The following is an 18,003-nucleotide window of genomic DNA, read 5'->3' on the forward strand; positions in this document are numbered from 1 at the left end:
ATATGGCATGTGAAAGAGGCATGACCACGAGCATATGCAATTCATCTTGACACACTTTTGGACATTTACCTCGAAGTCAAAACTAGAAGCAATTGATTTATTAGTTTTTTTTTTTTTTTTTTTTTGCGAAGATTTATTAGGTATTAAATGGACTATTCCTGCGATAGTTAAATTGATGTACCATTGTTTGACGAATGTCATGGGGTGCGCGCTTGACACCTTCCCTGAGTTCCCCATGCTTAATTTAATCCCCAAACTCACTTTTTCGGTTTGCAACCTGATTTTATCCATAGTTAGCTTATTAGGAGACTCTGAAATACTTATGACTTAAGATTGATAATAAATTCAAATTAAACTTAGGTTACCAATCACTCCTTAGAATATCACTTATTGGTGATAAATCCATATACAATTCACATTACTTACCTCCCCACAATTATTTTCCTGTGCATACAAGGAGTATACACGAGATACACACCCTATTCCCCCTATAAAAAAAATTTACGCGAAAATAATAAAGGAGTGGAGCACAAGGCTTGAAATTATACGTTAGATAAGAAATAAGTAAGTTTATTTTTACTTTGTGTTGGTAGTGAAGAAGATAAACTCAGATGGCTAGAGAAATTTAAAATTAATGATAGTTGGAGCATTTCTACAACTTTGGGAGCAAGAAGCAAGTATGAAGGAATTAACTATTGTCAAGGCTTTGATGAGAGCCTTATAAATGATCGAGGGAATTTAATTGAAAGGTAATCTGAGTTCTCTAATCTATCTGTTTCAGTTATTTTATTTCTGGGATTTAGGAGTTGGCGTAACATAAAAACAGGGACATTTCACATTTAGTGTTTAATTCTCTGTTGTTCACTTGGAGTTCGATTGAGGATGCTCATAGATTCACATTGTAAATTTGTAATGATTCAATCTTCTTAAATAGAAATAAAATTCTCCTTTTTATCGTTTGAGATATTTATTCATTTGTATGTCAAGGCTTGTTTGACAAAGTCCTTTAAATTGAGGCATTATCAAAACCAATCATAACAAAAATAAATAAACACATGAATCACTATTCGCTCTTCTGGAGGCAGATCGAAACCCAATATTGATAGTGATAAAGCAAGAAAAGAAGGGCTTTATTGAAAACACATGCTAGTAATAAACCGTAATGCCTTTTGCAGCTACGCTAAACATAAACTTATTTGAGTACCTAAAATGTAAAAAAAGGCATGAAGGATTGGCAACAATGAGAGCATCAAGATAGAACACTAGCTAATCTTCTCCATATTGTGTGTTTTTGTTGCCTAAAATAAACGTACAATGAAAACTTGAGATATGTTTATTGGCAGCAATGAGAACATCAAGATAGAACACTAGCTAGACTTTTTTGTAAGAAGATGATGATGTTGAGAGCTTCTTGATTTTCGCAAGACAATTGTCTCCAGGCGTTGAATGAGGTAAGTATGTCACAGCGGTTCCCGGGTTTAGTGGTTCAAGTCTGCACATCAAAGGGTTCAAATTAAATCATTTGGAGCTGCATTAATTAGGAAGGTAGAATTTTGGTGCCACGCAAACATATATATTAAAGCATTTTAATTTGTCATACCTGCAAAAGGAATCCAAATTAGGGGTCTGTTTGGATACTATTTATTATTGAAAATTAAAAATACTGTAACAAAATAATTTTTAAATGTGTAAATAGTATCGTGAAACTCAGTTTTAAAGTTGTTTTTGCTAAAAAAGTACTTGCAGGTTTTGTAAACAGTGCATGGGATCCACATATCAAAACGCAGACGCACAATTCATTTCATTTCAGCAACATCCTAACGTGTACTAGGTTAACATATTTCTCAAAAAAAAATTAGGTTAACATATATAGGTTCTATCAACCCAAACTTAGATGGACCCTGATTTGATTCAGACACGCTAATAATACAAGAGACACTAAAGGTTTGGTGGCTTTAAATTTTTCAGACTACAAACTCTCTTAAAATCATAAAATATTAAATAAAAAAATTGAAATGAAAAGAAAAAACCAAATGAACTCACTCGTAATCAAGGAGAAAATAATGAAGAAAAGTATAAATTTCAAGTTTTGCCAAATCACTTCCGGGGCATAGCCTAGTCCCTCTTCCAAAGGGAAAAAAAGTTCCAGCTTTGTATTTATTCTCCTGCATTTCATATAACAAATGTAAATAACTATCCGTGCCCGCTGCCCAGTAAAGTAAATAATATATGTGTTCCTTAAGAAAAAAAAAAAAAAAGACTCATAATCTTACTTCCCATCTCGAAGGATTAAAGTCTTTGGGGTTCGGATAATTTTCTGGATCCATGTGAACTCCCCTAAACCAAACTAACACTTTCCATCCTTGTGGTATTGTGTAACCTTCAATACATGGCAATTCTTAATGAATTATAATATAAGAAACAAACGAATTAGAGAAAATGAAGGTAATTGAATGAGTACTAACCATTGATGCTAACATCAGTTTTTGCCTCACGACAAGTAAACAATGAAATAGTAACTGCTCGCAACGTCTCGTCAATAACCTTTGAATCCAAACATAGTACTTGTTTACTCAGAATAAGTTTTGCCTAAATGTATAACACATAAATTGGATAAGCAAACCTGTTGTATTACAAACATACCTTGGAAAGATATTCCATTTGTTTAATTTCTTTATAGATCAATCCTTTCTCTGTTGATGGTCTTCCTCTAATAATCTCCTCTTGCTCTCTCTGAAAAGTTCAGGTTTATCAAAAATAGCCTTCAAGATCTCAACAATAGTACACATATGCATGCATGTTATCAACGCTACTGAATTTACGTGCTATCTCGTTGACAAACCATTAAATTACCTTAACACACAATATCAGCATAACAAAATTAGATAATGTAATTTATGTACAACAGGCCCTGAGTTAAAATAATAATAATAATAATAATAATGATACAATGAGCCCTTAGATGTTTAGAGAATTTTAAGGTTATGCACCCGTGATTTCCATATGCAAAGCGGTGTATGTATATCATGAAATGCATGCATTAGCTAATAGTGTTGTTAATGGAATGAGTTTAAGTGTGAACCTATAGTCTCTTAACCCTACAAATCTAAAAAAAATTATGGATGATGCAAATTTGTCCGGTAATCAAGAAGTTGTGTCCAACCCACCTTGGCTTTTTGGAGACATTCTGGATGTTGTTGTAAAAAGAGGGCTGCCCACATTGTGGCATGAGCTGAAGATTCATGGCCAGCATTCAAGTACATAAGGATTATGTCTATGATCTCCTCATCGTCCAATTTTCTGCCATTCTCTTCAACATCCATTAATAACTCCATCATATCCTTCTGTGTCTCTGAAAGATTGCTCCTTTTTCTTGCCCTTCTTCCATCAACAACAGCTTGAAAGATCTTTACCAGCTTTTTCCGAGCCTGATGCATGAAACATCATTATTCAGTTGATCAATTTAAAAAAAAAAGTTACTCTTATGCAATTAAAATAACTATGGTGATCGATACGCTTCTCTTGTATATATTGAATAAAAATAAAACAATTGTGGGAGGAGTTTTGCTTAAATTACACAGAAGTCCCTAGATGTCAACATGAACCCCAAAAAGGAAAAGGAAAAAAAAAATTGACAATTATGAAACAATTATTTAATTATGAATTATATCTACTTAGGGGATTTAAAATCTAAGTATTTTTGTTGAAAGTACGAGAAGCTAGCTATCAATTAAGTTACAAGGATCATAACGCTTATATTGAATTTTCAAATATGATATCAATTAGGAAATGTGAATTGTCTATTTCTTTTAATTTTCTTTTTTATTGTTTTAATTCAATAGTTAAGGAATGAGAGTGTTGAACCTTAGAAGACAGTTAGAAATGTCAATGAATTTTTCGCAAAGAATTTGTCACCTATTGGTTTGATTGGGTCGGTACAATAGGTTTGTTAATTGGGCTTTGTGGTAATCGGCTATATGGATGGGTCTTGATTGTAGGTGTTTCACTGAGAGTGGGTTATTAGATTTTGTTAATGGGCTTTCCTGAGGTGGCAGCGACATGGGTCTTCTGGTTGGACCACTTGTGGCTAATTGTGACCGAGTGCGGCTTGCAGTCTTGCCATTCAATGTAGGATATATATCAATAAATTTTTATTTTTTTACCAAACAAATTTTCAAGTTTTTATTTTCTAAACACTGTTAAAAAAAAAATTCAAATAAATCTTTCTAAATACGTTTTAATTTAAAACACCCAAAAAAAATCTTTTAGTTTAGTCTAAAAAAAAATTAAAATTTTTTTAAGTTTTTGAAAACCCAAAAACCAAACATACACCAAAAGATAGACCAATTTTATAAAGCAATTAGCCAATTAGTCAATGGGTATTAGACCTGGCAAATGGGTTAGGCCAGGTCAAATTTGTGTTGGCCCATGGCTTAATCGGGTTTGAGTCAAAATTGGGTCATATTTATTCGTGCCAAAAATGGGTTGAATCAATCGGGTTACTGGTCGGGTTAGGTTGTGTTAGGGTGACCATATATTTCACATGATTTTAAAAATAAAAATAAAAATTGACCCTTGGTAAGTTATGCAACAAATAATTACCCCAAACAAAAAAAAAAAAAAAAAAGCAAAAAACTAAGTTTCTAACCACCAAACTTGGAATGAAAAAGAAACATTTTTTTTTAACAAATTCCAACACTTAGGTTCAAAACCACCATAAAAACTTAGACAAACTAGTTAAAAAGTAAGTATTTAAAGTTTACACAATTCAAATTCAAAATCCACTAATAATATCATAACTATGAATTAGTGTCATGGAATGGAGTATGGACCCTATGGTTGTGCCAGAATGGTAAGTTACTTGCAACCTCATTCAGACTTATATTGTCAATTAGCCTATTTAGGGGAAGAAAATAGTTACACTTTTTGTTAGAGTATATTTTTTTATAGAGATTTATAGATTATTCTTCTAAGAAACCTTTGCCAAATCTTAGATAGCTTAGTGTTTTTAACTTTAAAATTTTTTTTTTTTAAATAATGGTGTGGCGATCATTTCTTTATTTATACATAGAATGATGACAATATGCTCCTAAAAATAAAACAAACAATGCTTTTTATATATATATATATATATATATATATATATATATATATAGATAAAAGCAAACAATAAAAGTATGAATTATAAAACAAATCTGATTTAAGAAAAAAAAAAAAAAAAAAAAACCTTGTTTTAAAAAAAGGTTCAAGTCACGGGTCAACTAGGTTGACCTGATTCGTCTAAAAAATGGGTCGGTCACTAGTCAATCCATTTTTAACCTAAATTGGGTTTGGGTCGGGTTATTTTCTTTTGAGTTTGGGTTGGACTATCAGGTTAGGTCTAATGGGTATGCACAGAAATTTTCGCACCCTCTTTCTTTTGTTGTGTTTGTGGTAAACCCAAGGTGAGCCATGAGTGGCAATCTATGTGAGAGAGGATGTAAAAATTTATGTGAAATTTCATGGCTATGTAGCAAAACTATATATAAAGTTTCCATTTAACGAGGTACCTAAACCTAAACATAATTTAGAAACCAAAAAAAATACGCCCCATGGTATTGTGGTGACAAAACAGGTAGACACATGAGCTTTGATGAAATTAAGAAAGATTTATATCGGATCTAACCTTGAGTGCCTTATAGAATGCGAATCCAGGCAGTTTAGTGGCCATGGCTCTTAATCCATTATTTAGATTAACATACTCCTCCTCCAAAGTCTTCATCATTGGATCAACCTCACTGCCCAAAAAAATATGCATAATAATTTTAAAGGTGATCTTCTTGACCTCAATCAAGAACTCAATTGGACTGTTGGTCTTAGCAAGTTCATCTAATGAATTTATGGTAACTTCCTTGATGTACTCATGGTACATAGACAGTGCCTTGTGGCCATTAATTGGTGCTGCTGTAAGCCTGCGAAGACGCTTGTGTTCTTCACCAGCAAAGCCCAAAAATGATTTCCTCCCCATTAATTCATTAGTTGATTTAGGCCAACCTGATTTAAATCTTTCATCATCCATCAACACTTGTTTGCATGTTTCGGGCAATGTGACAATGATGCTTGGGCTTCCAAACATGTAAGCCTTGTAGATTCCTGTGCGACCAAATCTGCAGATTCCCAAAGCAATCCAAAATTTATACAGTATATATTATGATAACATTAGTCGTTCTTAATAATGAGCAATTAGTCAATGAATCATAAATTTTAGTGGTCGCACCTTGCTAGATATTTGTGCCGCATCGTGGTTAATCGTGATGGTCAACTATAATATTAGAATATTAGAATAAAAATTTTAAATGATTAAATTTAGGTAAAAATATCATTTTAGCCCCTACATTTGAGATCATTGTCAATTTGGTAGCAATTAATTTGATTCTTGTTATTTTCAATTTGAAGTAATTTGGTCACTACCGTTAATTCAATAATAAAAATTGACAACAAGTTAATTGTAAATGGGAAATACTAACAGATACTGTTGAAATCAAAATGCAAGCTCGAAGGTTCATCAATGGAGGAAGTGAAAAACATGCAGAGAGAGAGAATGAACATAATAGAGCTTGAGAGAATGATTTCTGTGTGTTATAAGTATCTGGCTCTGTTTCCTTATATACCAGAAACAGAGTAACAAACTGACCAACAATCAAGTCAACCTATACAACCAATACAAACATGACAAGTTACAGATACGCAACTAACTAAATGTGTTCTGTAAACTACACCCATTTAATGCACTACAACACTATGCTACTGTAGCTTAGTGCTGCTATATACAAACAACAATACAAGATCACTAAACTAATATCTACAAGATATTCTATGCTTTAACAAATATCTACCAGACTCAAATATCTACAATCTACAAGATATTTAACAAATGACCTTAGGATATTGGTTAATAATTCATTTTAAAAAAAAATTTATGGGAAAAGAAATAAAAGTAATTTTGACAATTTTTTTTCATTTTCCATAAAAGTGATGTTAAAACTTTCCTAATATGAATTGTTAACCAATGTCTTAAAGGCACTCGTTAGTATGACTCATTGTAAATTTGCGACTTGAAAATAATACAGATCAAATTGATTAATACGAAAAGGTAAAGTCCAAATTAATATTGACCCAAAATTTAAGGATCAAATATTTATAATTGAAATCCCAGTGACCGACTAATTAAATACCATGACCAAAATCGCCTTTGGTCTGTAATTTGATAGCCATAAAGTTGACGTTCATTAAAAAAAATTTCCTCGGCAACATATTTGCATTTGTGAAATCCTTCCAATCAGGTTGAGATTATGCCTAGCTATTTTTGCATAATTTTGTGCATGCGTGTCAGTGAACATGTTAATGCTTGTTTTGCTTCTCATGGATTATTTTCATCTTTCTTGTAGATTAACGGGTTTGCACCAAGGAAGTCACTGCCCTGCACTTACTCCATCATCTTAGTACTCACTAATTACAAACAAGTTTTGATTTTCACATATTTACTATTTCACATCTACTTTTATGTGTTCAAATGTAGACATGCTCGCATCAATTGTAGATATGTGTGAAATAGTGAACCTAAACGAGTGTGGAAGAGTTTTTTCCACTTCAAAAAAATAAAATAAAATAAAATAAGAACTCAGAGAGAGAGAGAGAGAGAGACCTGGCAGCCATGTTTGATATGAATGAATCAGGGTCACCATACTTAAAAGCAAATAGGAAGGACCACATGTTCCCGATCAAAGGCCACCCCATATCACCTGGAGGAAGTGAATACTGCTCTCTACCCAACCTACTCACATAGTACCATTGATTTGCACTCTTTAGCAACCAATATATTGCAACAGACCCGCCCACCAAAGCTGTGAAAGCCATCCATCCAAAACCCGGCTCCATCTTCAGCTCTTCTTGGAATGCAGATTGAATTAAGAATCTCACAAAACCAAATTAAACTTACCAGTTTTTAAGCCCGTGACATGTCTGCCTATGCCTGTCTGTCTATTATAGCTTACTCCAATGCTTCAACATAAACTAATGCTAGCGATTTGTCGTTTCCTTTGTCGCTTCTTCGAACCTGCCAAGCGGCCATGACACACTTAAATATTATATGTACATCAAATAGATTTTTGTTGTAACTTAAAGAGGGATTTTTTTTTTTTTTAGGAAAATAAGTTTACAAGTTGATGACCTTAAAACAGTTTAATGCCTCACTTATACAAGGTTTGTAGATTTACTAAAAAAATGGAATAGAACCCATTTGAATATAATATATATTCTTTTCTTGATCTGTTGGAATTTGTTTTAAGAGATTATACAAGAAATAGAAAGTAGAGATATTGAATTTTGGTTGTACTAGAAGAGTATAGTAGTTAATCAATGGGTTCTATTCCTTAAAGTGGGCATTAGTTGACTAAGAACCTTTTTATTTGTCTTGAAAGGAATCGACATTCCTTCTACTTTATAAAGAATATTTAGAAGAAAATAAAATTAAAATGCCATTGCTTTCAGTACATTAATCTATTCCTTCTCCAAACGCTACAAGCCAAAAAGATTTGTATTTTAAGTCAATCTTAGCATCTTGCTGTTCTTTGCTGCTTCTTACCTGCCGGCCGTGAAAAACATCATTCATGACACATGCACTTACATAATACATGTACATAAAAGAGTGGTTTTTCTAGAAGAGTATATATGATAGTTGATCAAATGAATTCTATCACTTTTTTTTTTTCATTTAAGAAATAAGTTTTATTAATACTTAAGTGTGCATTAGTTGACCAAGAAACCTTCCACAAGATTAATGCTAAACTTGCACTAGGTTTATTAACAAGAGAATAAATTTAATAAGGATGGGATGTAAACCCTTTGGTTTACACCAACTAATAAGGACATGCCACATCAACCTCTTACTTAAAACTTATTGTAAAATCAATACATCCTAATACACCTGATAACATCTCCAAAAAAAAAAAAAAATATATATATATATATATATATATATATATATATATATATATATATATATATTTCATGTCATCATCATTAAAAGATTAAAAATTTAGCAAGTGGATCTAAATAATCAAAGTACCTGACAAAATCGAACCCACCCTTCTCTTCTTCTAGAACTTAAATTCAAGATTCCGAATTGCAAGAGCTTGCTACCAATCATAATTAGACTATTGGTATTACTTAATTATAACACACCCCCACGGAACGAACAAATCTCATGCGCAAAATTTTGATCATTTAAAGGGAATCATAAAAAATAAAGAAAATACCAAAGCTTGAAAATTCAGCCTAGGCCAAGCCCAACGGCTCCAACAGATTTTTTAGACTCTGGTGGCTTTGATGGAGGCCTTTGACAGTATTTACTGAATTTTTAGTTTGCCATATCTAATTTTTTATTGTTCCATTAGGTATTAGAGGGTGAGATTGGTTCTAATATTTTATTTACACAAATCTAATGTGGCACAAAATTAGTGAACGGGTAAAAGTAGCCTTTTACACCACATCCTTATCAAATTTGCACTCTATTAACAAAGCATGTACAATGTTAATTATCAAAAAGAAGTTACCGATCGAGATTACTTTTGGTTTTGTTGTACAAAATACTTACATATGCAAACCAAAACCAGTAAATAAGAAAAAACATCTTTACTTCATCACTTAGATTATATAGGATAACATTGACTTATTAGAAGAAAATAAGGATAACATTCGGTTCAGAAATTAGGATATATAGAGGCAGAAGTGTTAAGCATCCTGTAAGGTTGAATTTATTCAATCATGTGTTGATTTTATTCCGTGTCAAATTTACTTGTAATTCAGTATTTAAAAACCCTGTATTTAGGTGAGAATTATGCAAGGGTTGTGTGTGAGAGAATGTGAAGAATTGGTTAAAAGTGTGCATCAAAGAGGCAACTCACGACTGGAGCTCGCGACTAACTCGCGACTGGCCACTCGCCAGAATCAGGCACACGTGTGGAGCATGCAGGAAGTTGAAGGGTCAGGACAGCTGGATCACTACTGGACAAAAAGTACAATCTGGCCATTCTATTTTCTGGCGACTGGAACTTGCACTCATCCCAATCACGAGTGACTCGCCAGAACACCCTGTTTTGCAAAAAAATGACTTTTCACATTCCTACTCATACCCTATTATAAATACCCTTATACCCATGAAATTTAGAGAGATTCTAGAGATAATTTTGAGAGAGAAACCCTAGAGAAAAAAAAAATTGACTCATCCACAATCTTACACATTTGATTCTACAAATTCCTCTACTCTCACCCTCTCTATTGTCATACCCTTGAGATGATCTTTAGCCAAATCCTTACCTCACCACATTCATAGTTGTGAGAAGGTTTTTGGTGCTTAGGAAGCAATTCAAGAGAGAACCAATTCATTTGGTTGATGCAATGGGCTAATTGCGGGATCCGGTAAGTTAGAGAAGACAAGGTTAGGTGTAACCCTATTGGAGCAAGAAGCTTAGAGGGCTTAGGTGAATTAGGTAGATTAGGCTTGAAGGATTTATTGCTATTCATATATCCCAACTGATTTTCTAGTGGATCATCTTACCGCTTGGAGGGTGGCAAAGAGGTTTTTTGCCGAGTACTTCGGTTTCCTCTTCGATAACACGTGTCAGTGTTATCTTGCGTTTGCTTCTCTCTATCCCTTACTCTTTGCTTTTAATTACTGTTGAGTTGTGATTAAAATATGGCTTAGAGTAGTTTGCATATTTGGGTATAGCTTATATTTATCTTTCCGCATATATATTGTTTGAATATAAGCTGATGAAGTAAAATTTGAATTTAGGGTCTAAACATTCACAAGTATTTTATACACTAAGTGAACTATCAATTGGTATCAGAGTGGGTACACTTTGACGGATTTTTATATCCTTAATGTGATCCTAGACCCCTTGTAGCTATAGATGAAGCTATGGAAAAGGCTATGTTGAATTGTGGTGCAAATGTTTGTGATAATGACTCTATGAGTATTTTTAAAGATTGTGCTAACAATGAACTCCTAGAGTTATTAAAAAGAAAGAAACATGCTAGAATATGTGTTCACATGCTTAAGTATCTTGAACACAAGAACCATATCTTACACAATAGTCTATGTGAGTCAAACTCATTGATTGAGAAGTATAAAAGAAGAAATAGAATATTGTGTGACAAGGTTGATCACCTTAAAGAGAGAATTCAATCTAGAAAGAGAATAGAAATTGAAGATGATTCTCTCTTTAAAGATCAAGAATGCTTATCTCATGCTTGCTTGTTTGTGCACACCTCTTTGAAAGTATTCAGTTTTTGTTTATGGTATCTTGATAGTGGATGTTCTCATCATATGATAGGAGATAAATCACATAGTCACCAGAAGGTTGGTGACTATGTGACATTTGGGGATGGAAGTTATGCTCAAGTTCTTAGAAAAAGGGTTATTGAGATACCGGGGCTACCTCTATTGAAAGATGTTCTATATATCAAAGGGCTTAAGGCGAATCTCTTGAGCATCACTCAAATATATGATGAGGAATTTCTTGTTCAATTCTCAAAGAAGGGGTGTGTGATCATAAATGAAGCAGGGATTCAAGTCTTGGAGGGATATAGGACCACCGACAATTGTTATGGAGTGGTTCTTACGCCAAATATCTCTTGTAGGAGTCCCGAGTTGATGTGTTGGAACCTTGGCATCAAAGACTCGACCATGCAAACTTCAAACAAGTGGCGAAAGTATCCAAACTTGAAGCTGTTGTGGGGCTCCCAAAATTCAGAAAGGTGTAGAAGACCGTTTGTGGTGCTTGTCAAATGGGAAAACAAAGAAACGCAAGTCACCAAAATGTGAATGTGATCTCTACATCATGGTGCTTAAAGTTTCTCCATGTTGATGTAATGGGGCCCATAGGAACGGAAAGCTTAGGAGGAAAACGGTATATTATGATCATCGTTGATGATTTTTCAAGATACACATGGGTGGAACTTCTTAGAGAGAAATCAGAAGCATGTGAAAAGATGTAGACTCTTTGTAAAAAGCTTCAAAATGAGAAAGGTGTACCAATTGTCAAGATAAGAAGTGACCATGGCAAGGAGTTTGGGAATGCAAAATTTGAGTCCTTTTGTGAGAAGAATGGGATCAAGAAAGAGTTTTCAGCTCCTAAAACTTCACAACAAAATGGGATAGTCGAAAGGAAAAACCGTGTGATTCAAGAAATGGCTAGAGTCATGCTACTCAACAAGGAAATTCCTCAAAAGTTTTGGAGGGAAGCCATGAACACCTCATGTCATATTGGCAATAGAATATTCTTCCGAGCGAGAACAAAAAAGACCGCATATTAAATTTGGAATGGGAAGAAGCCAAAAGTAAAATACTTTCGAGTCTTTGGGAGTAATTGTTACATTCTAAATGATCGGAAGAACCTTGGAAAATTTGATGCAAAGAGTGATGAAGGTATCTTTCTTGGGTACTTAACCACTAGTCGGGCTTATAGAGTCTTCAACAAGAGAACAAAAAAGGTGATGGAGTCCATCAATGTAGTTATTGATGATGCCATAACAAACGTAGCAAATGATAATAGTGAAGAAGGAACAAGCTCCAAAGAAGCTACCATTGAGGTTGAAGCCCAAAATGTTGAAGTGGAAGAACGTTCACCGGAAAGAGAATCTACTCCCGTGAACTCTAGAATGGAGACAAGATTTTTGTCTAGATCCTCAAGCTTTCTCACTCCTCTGGAAGTTCATCCTCCCATCTTTCAGAATGATGAAGTGTCCACCTCAAAGAAGCCATCATCTAGAGTGGTTAAAAATCATTCGGAAAGTAATATTATCGGTTTGTTAGATGAAGGTCTTCGTCTTAGAAAAGGGAGCACGCTTGTTGCAAACCATGTGACTTATCATCACTACCTTGCTCAATTTGAACCAAAAAGGGTAGAAAAAGCTCTCCAAGATGAGAATTTGGTGGATTCAATGCATGAAGAACTGAATCACTTTGTGAGGAATGACGTATGGAAACTTGTCCCAAGGCCCAACAACACTCATGTGATCGGCACCAAGTGGATTTTCATTAATAAGACTGATGAAGATGGTGAGATAATAGGAAATAAGTCTTGGTTGGTGGCTCAAGGTTACACTCAAGTGGAAGGAGTAGACTTTGATAAATCTTTTGCCCCCATGGCTAGACTTGAGTCTATTCGCATCCATTTTTCCATTGCATGTATCATGGATTTCAAACTCTACCAAATGGATGTGAAATGTGCATTTCTCAATGGGTTCCTTAATGAAGAAGTCTTTGTTGAACAACCCAAAGACTTCCAAGATCCTCACTTCCCAAATCATGTTATAAGATTGAAGAAGGCACTCTATGGATTGAAACAAGCATTGAGAGCATGGTATGATAGGTTTAAAAGTTATCTCTTGGATAGAGGATTTCAAAGGGGATATGCCGACCGGACATTGTTTGTGAAGAAAGATGAGAACTACCTCCTTGTAGCTCAAGTGTATGTTGATGACATAATGTTTGGAGCTACCATAGACGCTCATGCAATAGAGTTTTTTGAAGAAATGAAGAAGGAATTCGAAATGAGTATAGTGGGGGAACTTACATTTTTCTTGGGTCTTCAAGTTAAACAAAGAAAGGATGGTATATTTATATCTCAAGAAAAATATGCAAGAAACCTTGTCAAGAAGTTTGAACTAGATTTCAAAAAGCATTCCTCCACTCCCATGAGTTCATCTACCAAGCTTAGTTTTGATTCTTCTGGGCCAGAAGTAAGTCCAACTTTGTATAGGAGCATCATTGGAAGTCTCCTATATCTCACTTCAAGCAAGCTTGATATTGCATTTAGCGTGAGAGTATGTGCTCATTATCAAGCAGCCCTTGAGGAGTCTCACTTGATAGCTATGAAGAGAATCATACTGTCATGCCCCAAACCCAAAAGGTCCAAAGCATGAAAAACCGAGCCTTCAAGAGAACTTGTATGGGATTTTTTTTTTCCATTAACGAAGTAAAAAAATATATTGATCTTTCTACAATACAAGTCAGAGCTCTATGACACATTTACAAGTAATACAAACTACAAATCATGTGTCTCCAAAAACACTTAACAATCCAACGCTCCAAATAAAATAAACACAAAGCCACAATCCTCTCTAAGGTATGCAACCTCAACAGAAAATCTAGGCCTACAACACCCTAGGCTAACAGACCTCATGTATCCAACCTCCAATAGAAATTAATTATGATCTCGTTGAACTTTGCAAGATTGAGTCATCAACCACTAATGGCCCAAGTCTCCCAATTTAATATAGCACTCCAATCACCACCAATAATTAAGCTCCATGCCCGATGTGTAGCTAATTTATCTGAAAAATTGTTGGAGATTGGAACGAGCTAAAGCCCAATAAGTAGCATAATTAATGGGGGTGGGGGAAATGCAAGTTTCATGATTATAAAAAGTTTGCAAAATATGTTTATTTTGGGAAATTGCTAACTGAATACTGCAAAATCTCTTTCAATAATAATGTAACAAGAATGATTAAATGATGAAACACAAAATTTCTCAAAGTAATACCATGAAACTATATATTATAATCTGTGAGCACCAACAATATAATTTTCAAAGCCATAAAATCTAACATACGATAATTTTATCACAAATATACCATACTACCACATAGACCGGTCAAGGGATCTACCCATTCACAACTGACGTGATATTGTCCTTTCTAGTATGCAGACTATTGGCCCCATGGACAGCAGCCTCACCCATACCCTCAAGATTTTTCTCTCCCCTCATGGGCAGCAGAGAGAGCGCGTGAAATAGGACCTCTCTTGCATGTGGTCTCTTGGCCCCATGGGCAGCAGCCTCACCCACACACAATCAAGGAACCTGTTCCCTTCATGGGTAGCAGGGAAGAACGCGTCATTCAAAGTGAAAGGGCACTGACTTGGATTTGATTTCGTTGTCACAAAGACTAAGGAAACCAAATCGGGTGATCACCGGGAAATCACACATGGCACAGTGTTAAAATCACACAAAGCTCACAGTATACATTTCCTTTCAAATACAGTTTATATCCAGGTAATTTTAGAAAAATCTTAAATAATCTAACTTCCATAAAGTTTGTAAAGTTTTCAACTTCATTCTTGTCAAAAAGATTTTCTATCAATTTCCCACATAACAAGACAAGATAAGCATCTTTAATTTTCTAATATACCATAAAATCCATGATTTCCTTATCAAAGGCTAAATAAAAGATGCTCATTTTTCATATCAACAATTCATGTATTTCCCCAAATGCAATACCAAATATGATGCATTTTCATATATAATAATATATAATAGGGTCACAACACAACACTTTTAAGAAAACATATATCCATATATAATTTTTCAAAATGTGTTTGACCCGAAAACATCATTTATGAAGCATGGTTATTTTCCAAAAATATCCCATTAAGAAACTACTTACCTCAAGAGACCAACCAATTTACCTCAACTAGGCACCACCACCTAAGCAAGCAATCCAATTACTAGATCCATCACCAAGAATCTCGAAACCTAGAAACACAATGGTCAAGCCTATCAATAACAAGGCCTATCACAAAGTACCTTCAAACTTGTCTCCATAAATCGAAAATGGTCCACTAAAATCAAATCGAGGGCCTAAAGCCTAACTTGACTACCCCAAGGCACCTATTCCCAAGGGACATCAAACAAGCATACAGGTGATCCAAAGGACCATAACACAACCAAAACATTTTAATACACCGTTGCAGAAGATTAAACCAAACCATTATTAAAGTTAACTACATAAAACACATGTAGAAGAAAATGTAAGAATTTACAAGCCAACCCACTCAACAAGGGTTTCAAGTAAATTCACAAAATCTCAACATACTCGTCATACTTTCAAATTCACTACACAGCAGGTCAGCCCTTTTGTAAAAACCGTTTGGTCCATGAAATGTTATCCGATCAACTTGAAATTAAATAGGGATAAGCCTTTATATGTCTAGTATGTACCACCGAAAATTCAGCTCAAAATGATTTTTCTATAATTTATTAAAAATCACGCATTGTGGCTGACTCAAATCTGTCAAGACAGCTTTAGAAAATTGCTATAGTTATAAGACTAGCCCAAATTATTTGAGAATTTACTCACATTAAAACCACCAGATTTAAAGCATATTAAAAATAAGGAATCAAACCCAAAATCTCATATAAACAACTAGGATTACAACCCATAACCTAAAATGACAACCATCACAACACAATTCAAGAAATTCAATCCCATGACTCATATAAGCAATTTCAAATACTTGGCACGCAACAAGCATAAAGTACATATCAATCAAACAATTTCATAGTCAATACCATCAACTATTACCTAATGCCAAAATCTTTCTCAAGATGCAAGGAACTCACTTTCAAAAAATAAATCACAATCTTCAATAGAATTCAAAAACTATAAGATTTCTCAAGAAACCCAACTCACATGGTTGCCAAACAAAACATCCAATTTACCTCATTAAATTAATAGCCTTCAAATAAAGTCTTGAATGTCCCAACAACTCAATAAAACAACCCCCAAAACAAAACCCACAACATCAAAGAGTAATACAAACAAAATAGGATAAATACCCATAGTATAACCAAATCATCCCATTAAAGCAAAAACCCACCAAGTACTGAAATTTTCGAATTTAAACAAAACAATTGCTACCCAAATCATCTTAACACTCTAATCTTCCATTATCCACCAAAACCCATCAAGTATTTACCATAATAATCATTAAATAGCAAAACCCAAAGAATTTCATCGAAGAAATTGAGATAAAAGCTTAGATTTTTACCTTGGGTTTAATCTCCACTTCAAAATCTCATGGAGTTTTAGCTTCAATAGGAAAAAAATTCTTCCTAATAGAGAGATTTCGGCTAGAGAGGGGAAAGAAATGATGAAGGGGATGGGAGCTAGAGTGTGTTTGTGTGTTTCGGTGGGTGGATGAGATAGAAGGATAGAGAAATAGAGAGAAGAGGCAGCCGGACAAGAGGGAGAGGGATTTTAACGTGAAATGAGGAAGAAAAGGGGGAGGGGGCTGACTTAAGTTGAAAAACATAATTACCGTTGTGCTCCAAAAATATCTTGAGTTTAATTACCACTCCACCCTTAAGTTTCCTCCCATATTTCACCTAGCCCCATAAATCACTTAAGTATTCATAAGTCCTCCACAAAATAATTAACCACACTGATTAAAAAAAATAAAATCCAATTAGATATTATTTCTCTTCGAAAAAATTGCTTAAAAATATTTGGGGTGTTACACATACACTATATTAATGGCACTCCCAAGTATGGTCTATGGTACATAAAGGACTCTAATGATTGTCTAGCCGGTCACTCGAATGCAGATTTGGTAGGAAGTGTTGATGACCGAAAGAGCACTTCGGGCGGGCGGATGTTTCTATCTTAGAAACAATCTTGTAGCATGGATGAGTAAGAAGCAAAACTCAGTATCTCTATCTACAGCTGAAGCTGAGTGTAAAGCTATTGAGAGTTGTTGCACTCAACTTCTTTGGATGAAGAAACTTCTTCGGATGAAGAAACTTCTTCATGACTATGGGATTCCTCAAGAAACGATGAGTGTGTTTTGTGACAACACTAGTGCCATAATTCCAAGAATTTTGTTCAGCACTCAAAGTCCAAGCACATTGAGATTCTCTATCACTTCATCCGTGATTTGGTGGAAGATAAAACCGTATGTCTTGAATTCATTCACACGGACAACCAAAAGGCAGACATCTTCACCAAACCTCTCGATGGTCCTCTGTTCAAATCACTCCGTAAGACTATCGGTGTCGGTATCATTCCTTGAAACTCATGTGTGTTGTGTGTTTTACTTACCTATCCTGAATTTTTCTTAATTGAGTAAAGCACACACTACTTAGTTGGTAGCACTTCATGTTTTCACTGTTATTGCTATAT

General features: G+C 34.4%; 1 protein-coding gene across 2 annotated transcripts; it reads right to left on the reverse strand.

Annotated features, from left to right (window-relative positions):
- Nucleotides 1-1,102: 1,102 nt before the first annotated feature.
- LOC142612662 (ent-kaurenoic acid oxidase 2-like) lies at nucleotides 1,103-17,033 on the reverse strand. 2 transcript variants are annotated; one of them, XM_075784786.1, is made up of 10 exons: nucleotides 16,874-17,033; nucleotides 7,979-8,095; nucleotides 7,685-7,883; nucleotides 5,666-6,146; nucleotides 3,168-3,428; nucleotides 2,644-2,733; nucleotides 2,466-2,544; nucleotides 2,274-2,380; nucleotides 2,044-2,165; nucleotides 1,103-1,492 (listed from the first exon to the last, which is right to left on the reverse strand). In XM_075784786.1, the coding sequence occupies exons 3-10, from the start codon at nucleotides 7,774-7,776 to the stop codon at nucleotides 1,372-1,374; spliced, it is 1,353 nt and encodes a 450-aa protein (XP_075640901.1). In that variant the 5' UTR covers nucleotides 7,777-7,883; nucleotides 7,979-8,095; nucleotides 16,874-17,033; the 3' UTR covers nucleotides 1,103-1,371. The 2 variants fall into 2 exon arrangements, with proteins under 2 accessions (XP_075640901.1, XP_075640900.1); XM_075784785.1 differs by having other exon boundaries at nucleotides 7,685-8,095.
- Nucleotides 17,034-18,003: the final 970 nt, after the last annotated feature.

This window comes from Castanea sativa, chromosome 10 (genome assembly GCF_040712315.1).
Source record: "Castanea sativa cultivar Marrone di Chiusa Pesio chromosome 10, ASM4071231v1".
Taxonomy (NCBI): Eukaryota; Viridiplantae; Streptophyta; class Magnoliopsida; order Fagales; family Fagaceae; genus Castanea; species Castanea sativa.

What these genes read in the sequence shown, in the direction of transcription:
- LOC142612662 (XM_075784785.1), bottom strand. Translation starts at nt 7,917, where the DNA reads ATGGAGCCGGGTTTTGGATGGATGGCTTTCACAGCTTTGGTGGGCGGG. An exon ending in CATTCTATAAGGCACTCAAG is followed by an intron (nt 3,429 to 5,665) that starts GTTAGATCCGAT and finishes TTCATGCATCAG; the next exon opens with GCTCGGAAAAAGCTGGTAAA. An exon ending in AATGTCTCCAAAAAGCCAAG is followed by an intron (nt 2,734 to 3,167) that starts GTGGGTTGGACA and finishes TGAACTTTTCAG; the next exon opens with AGAGAGCAAGAGGAGATTAT.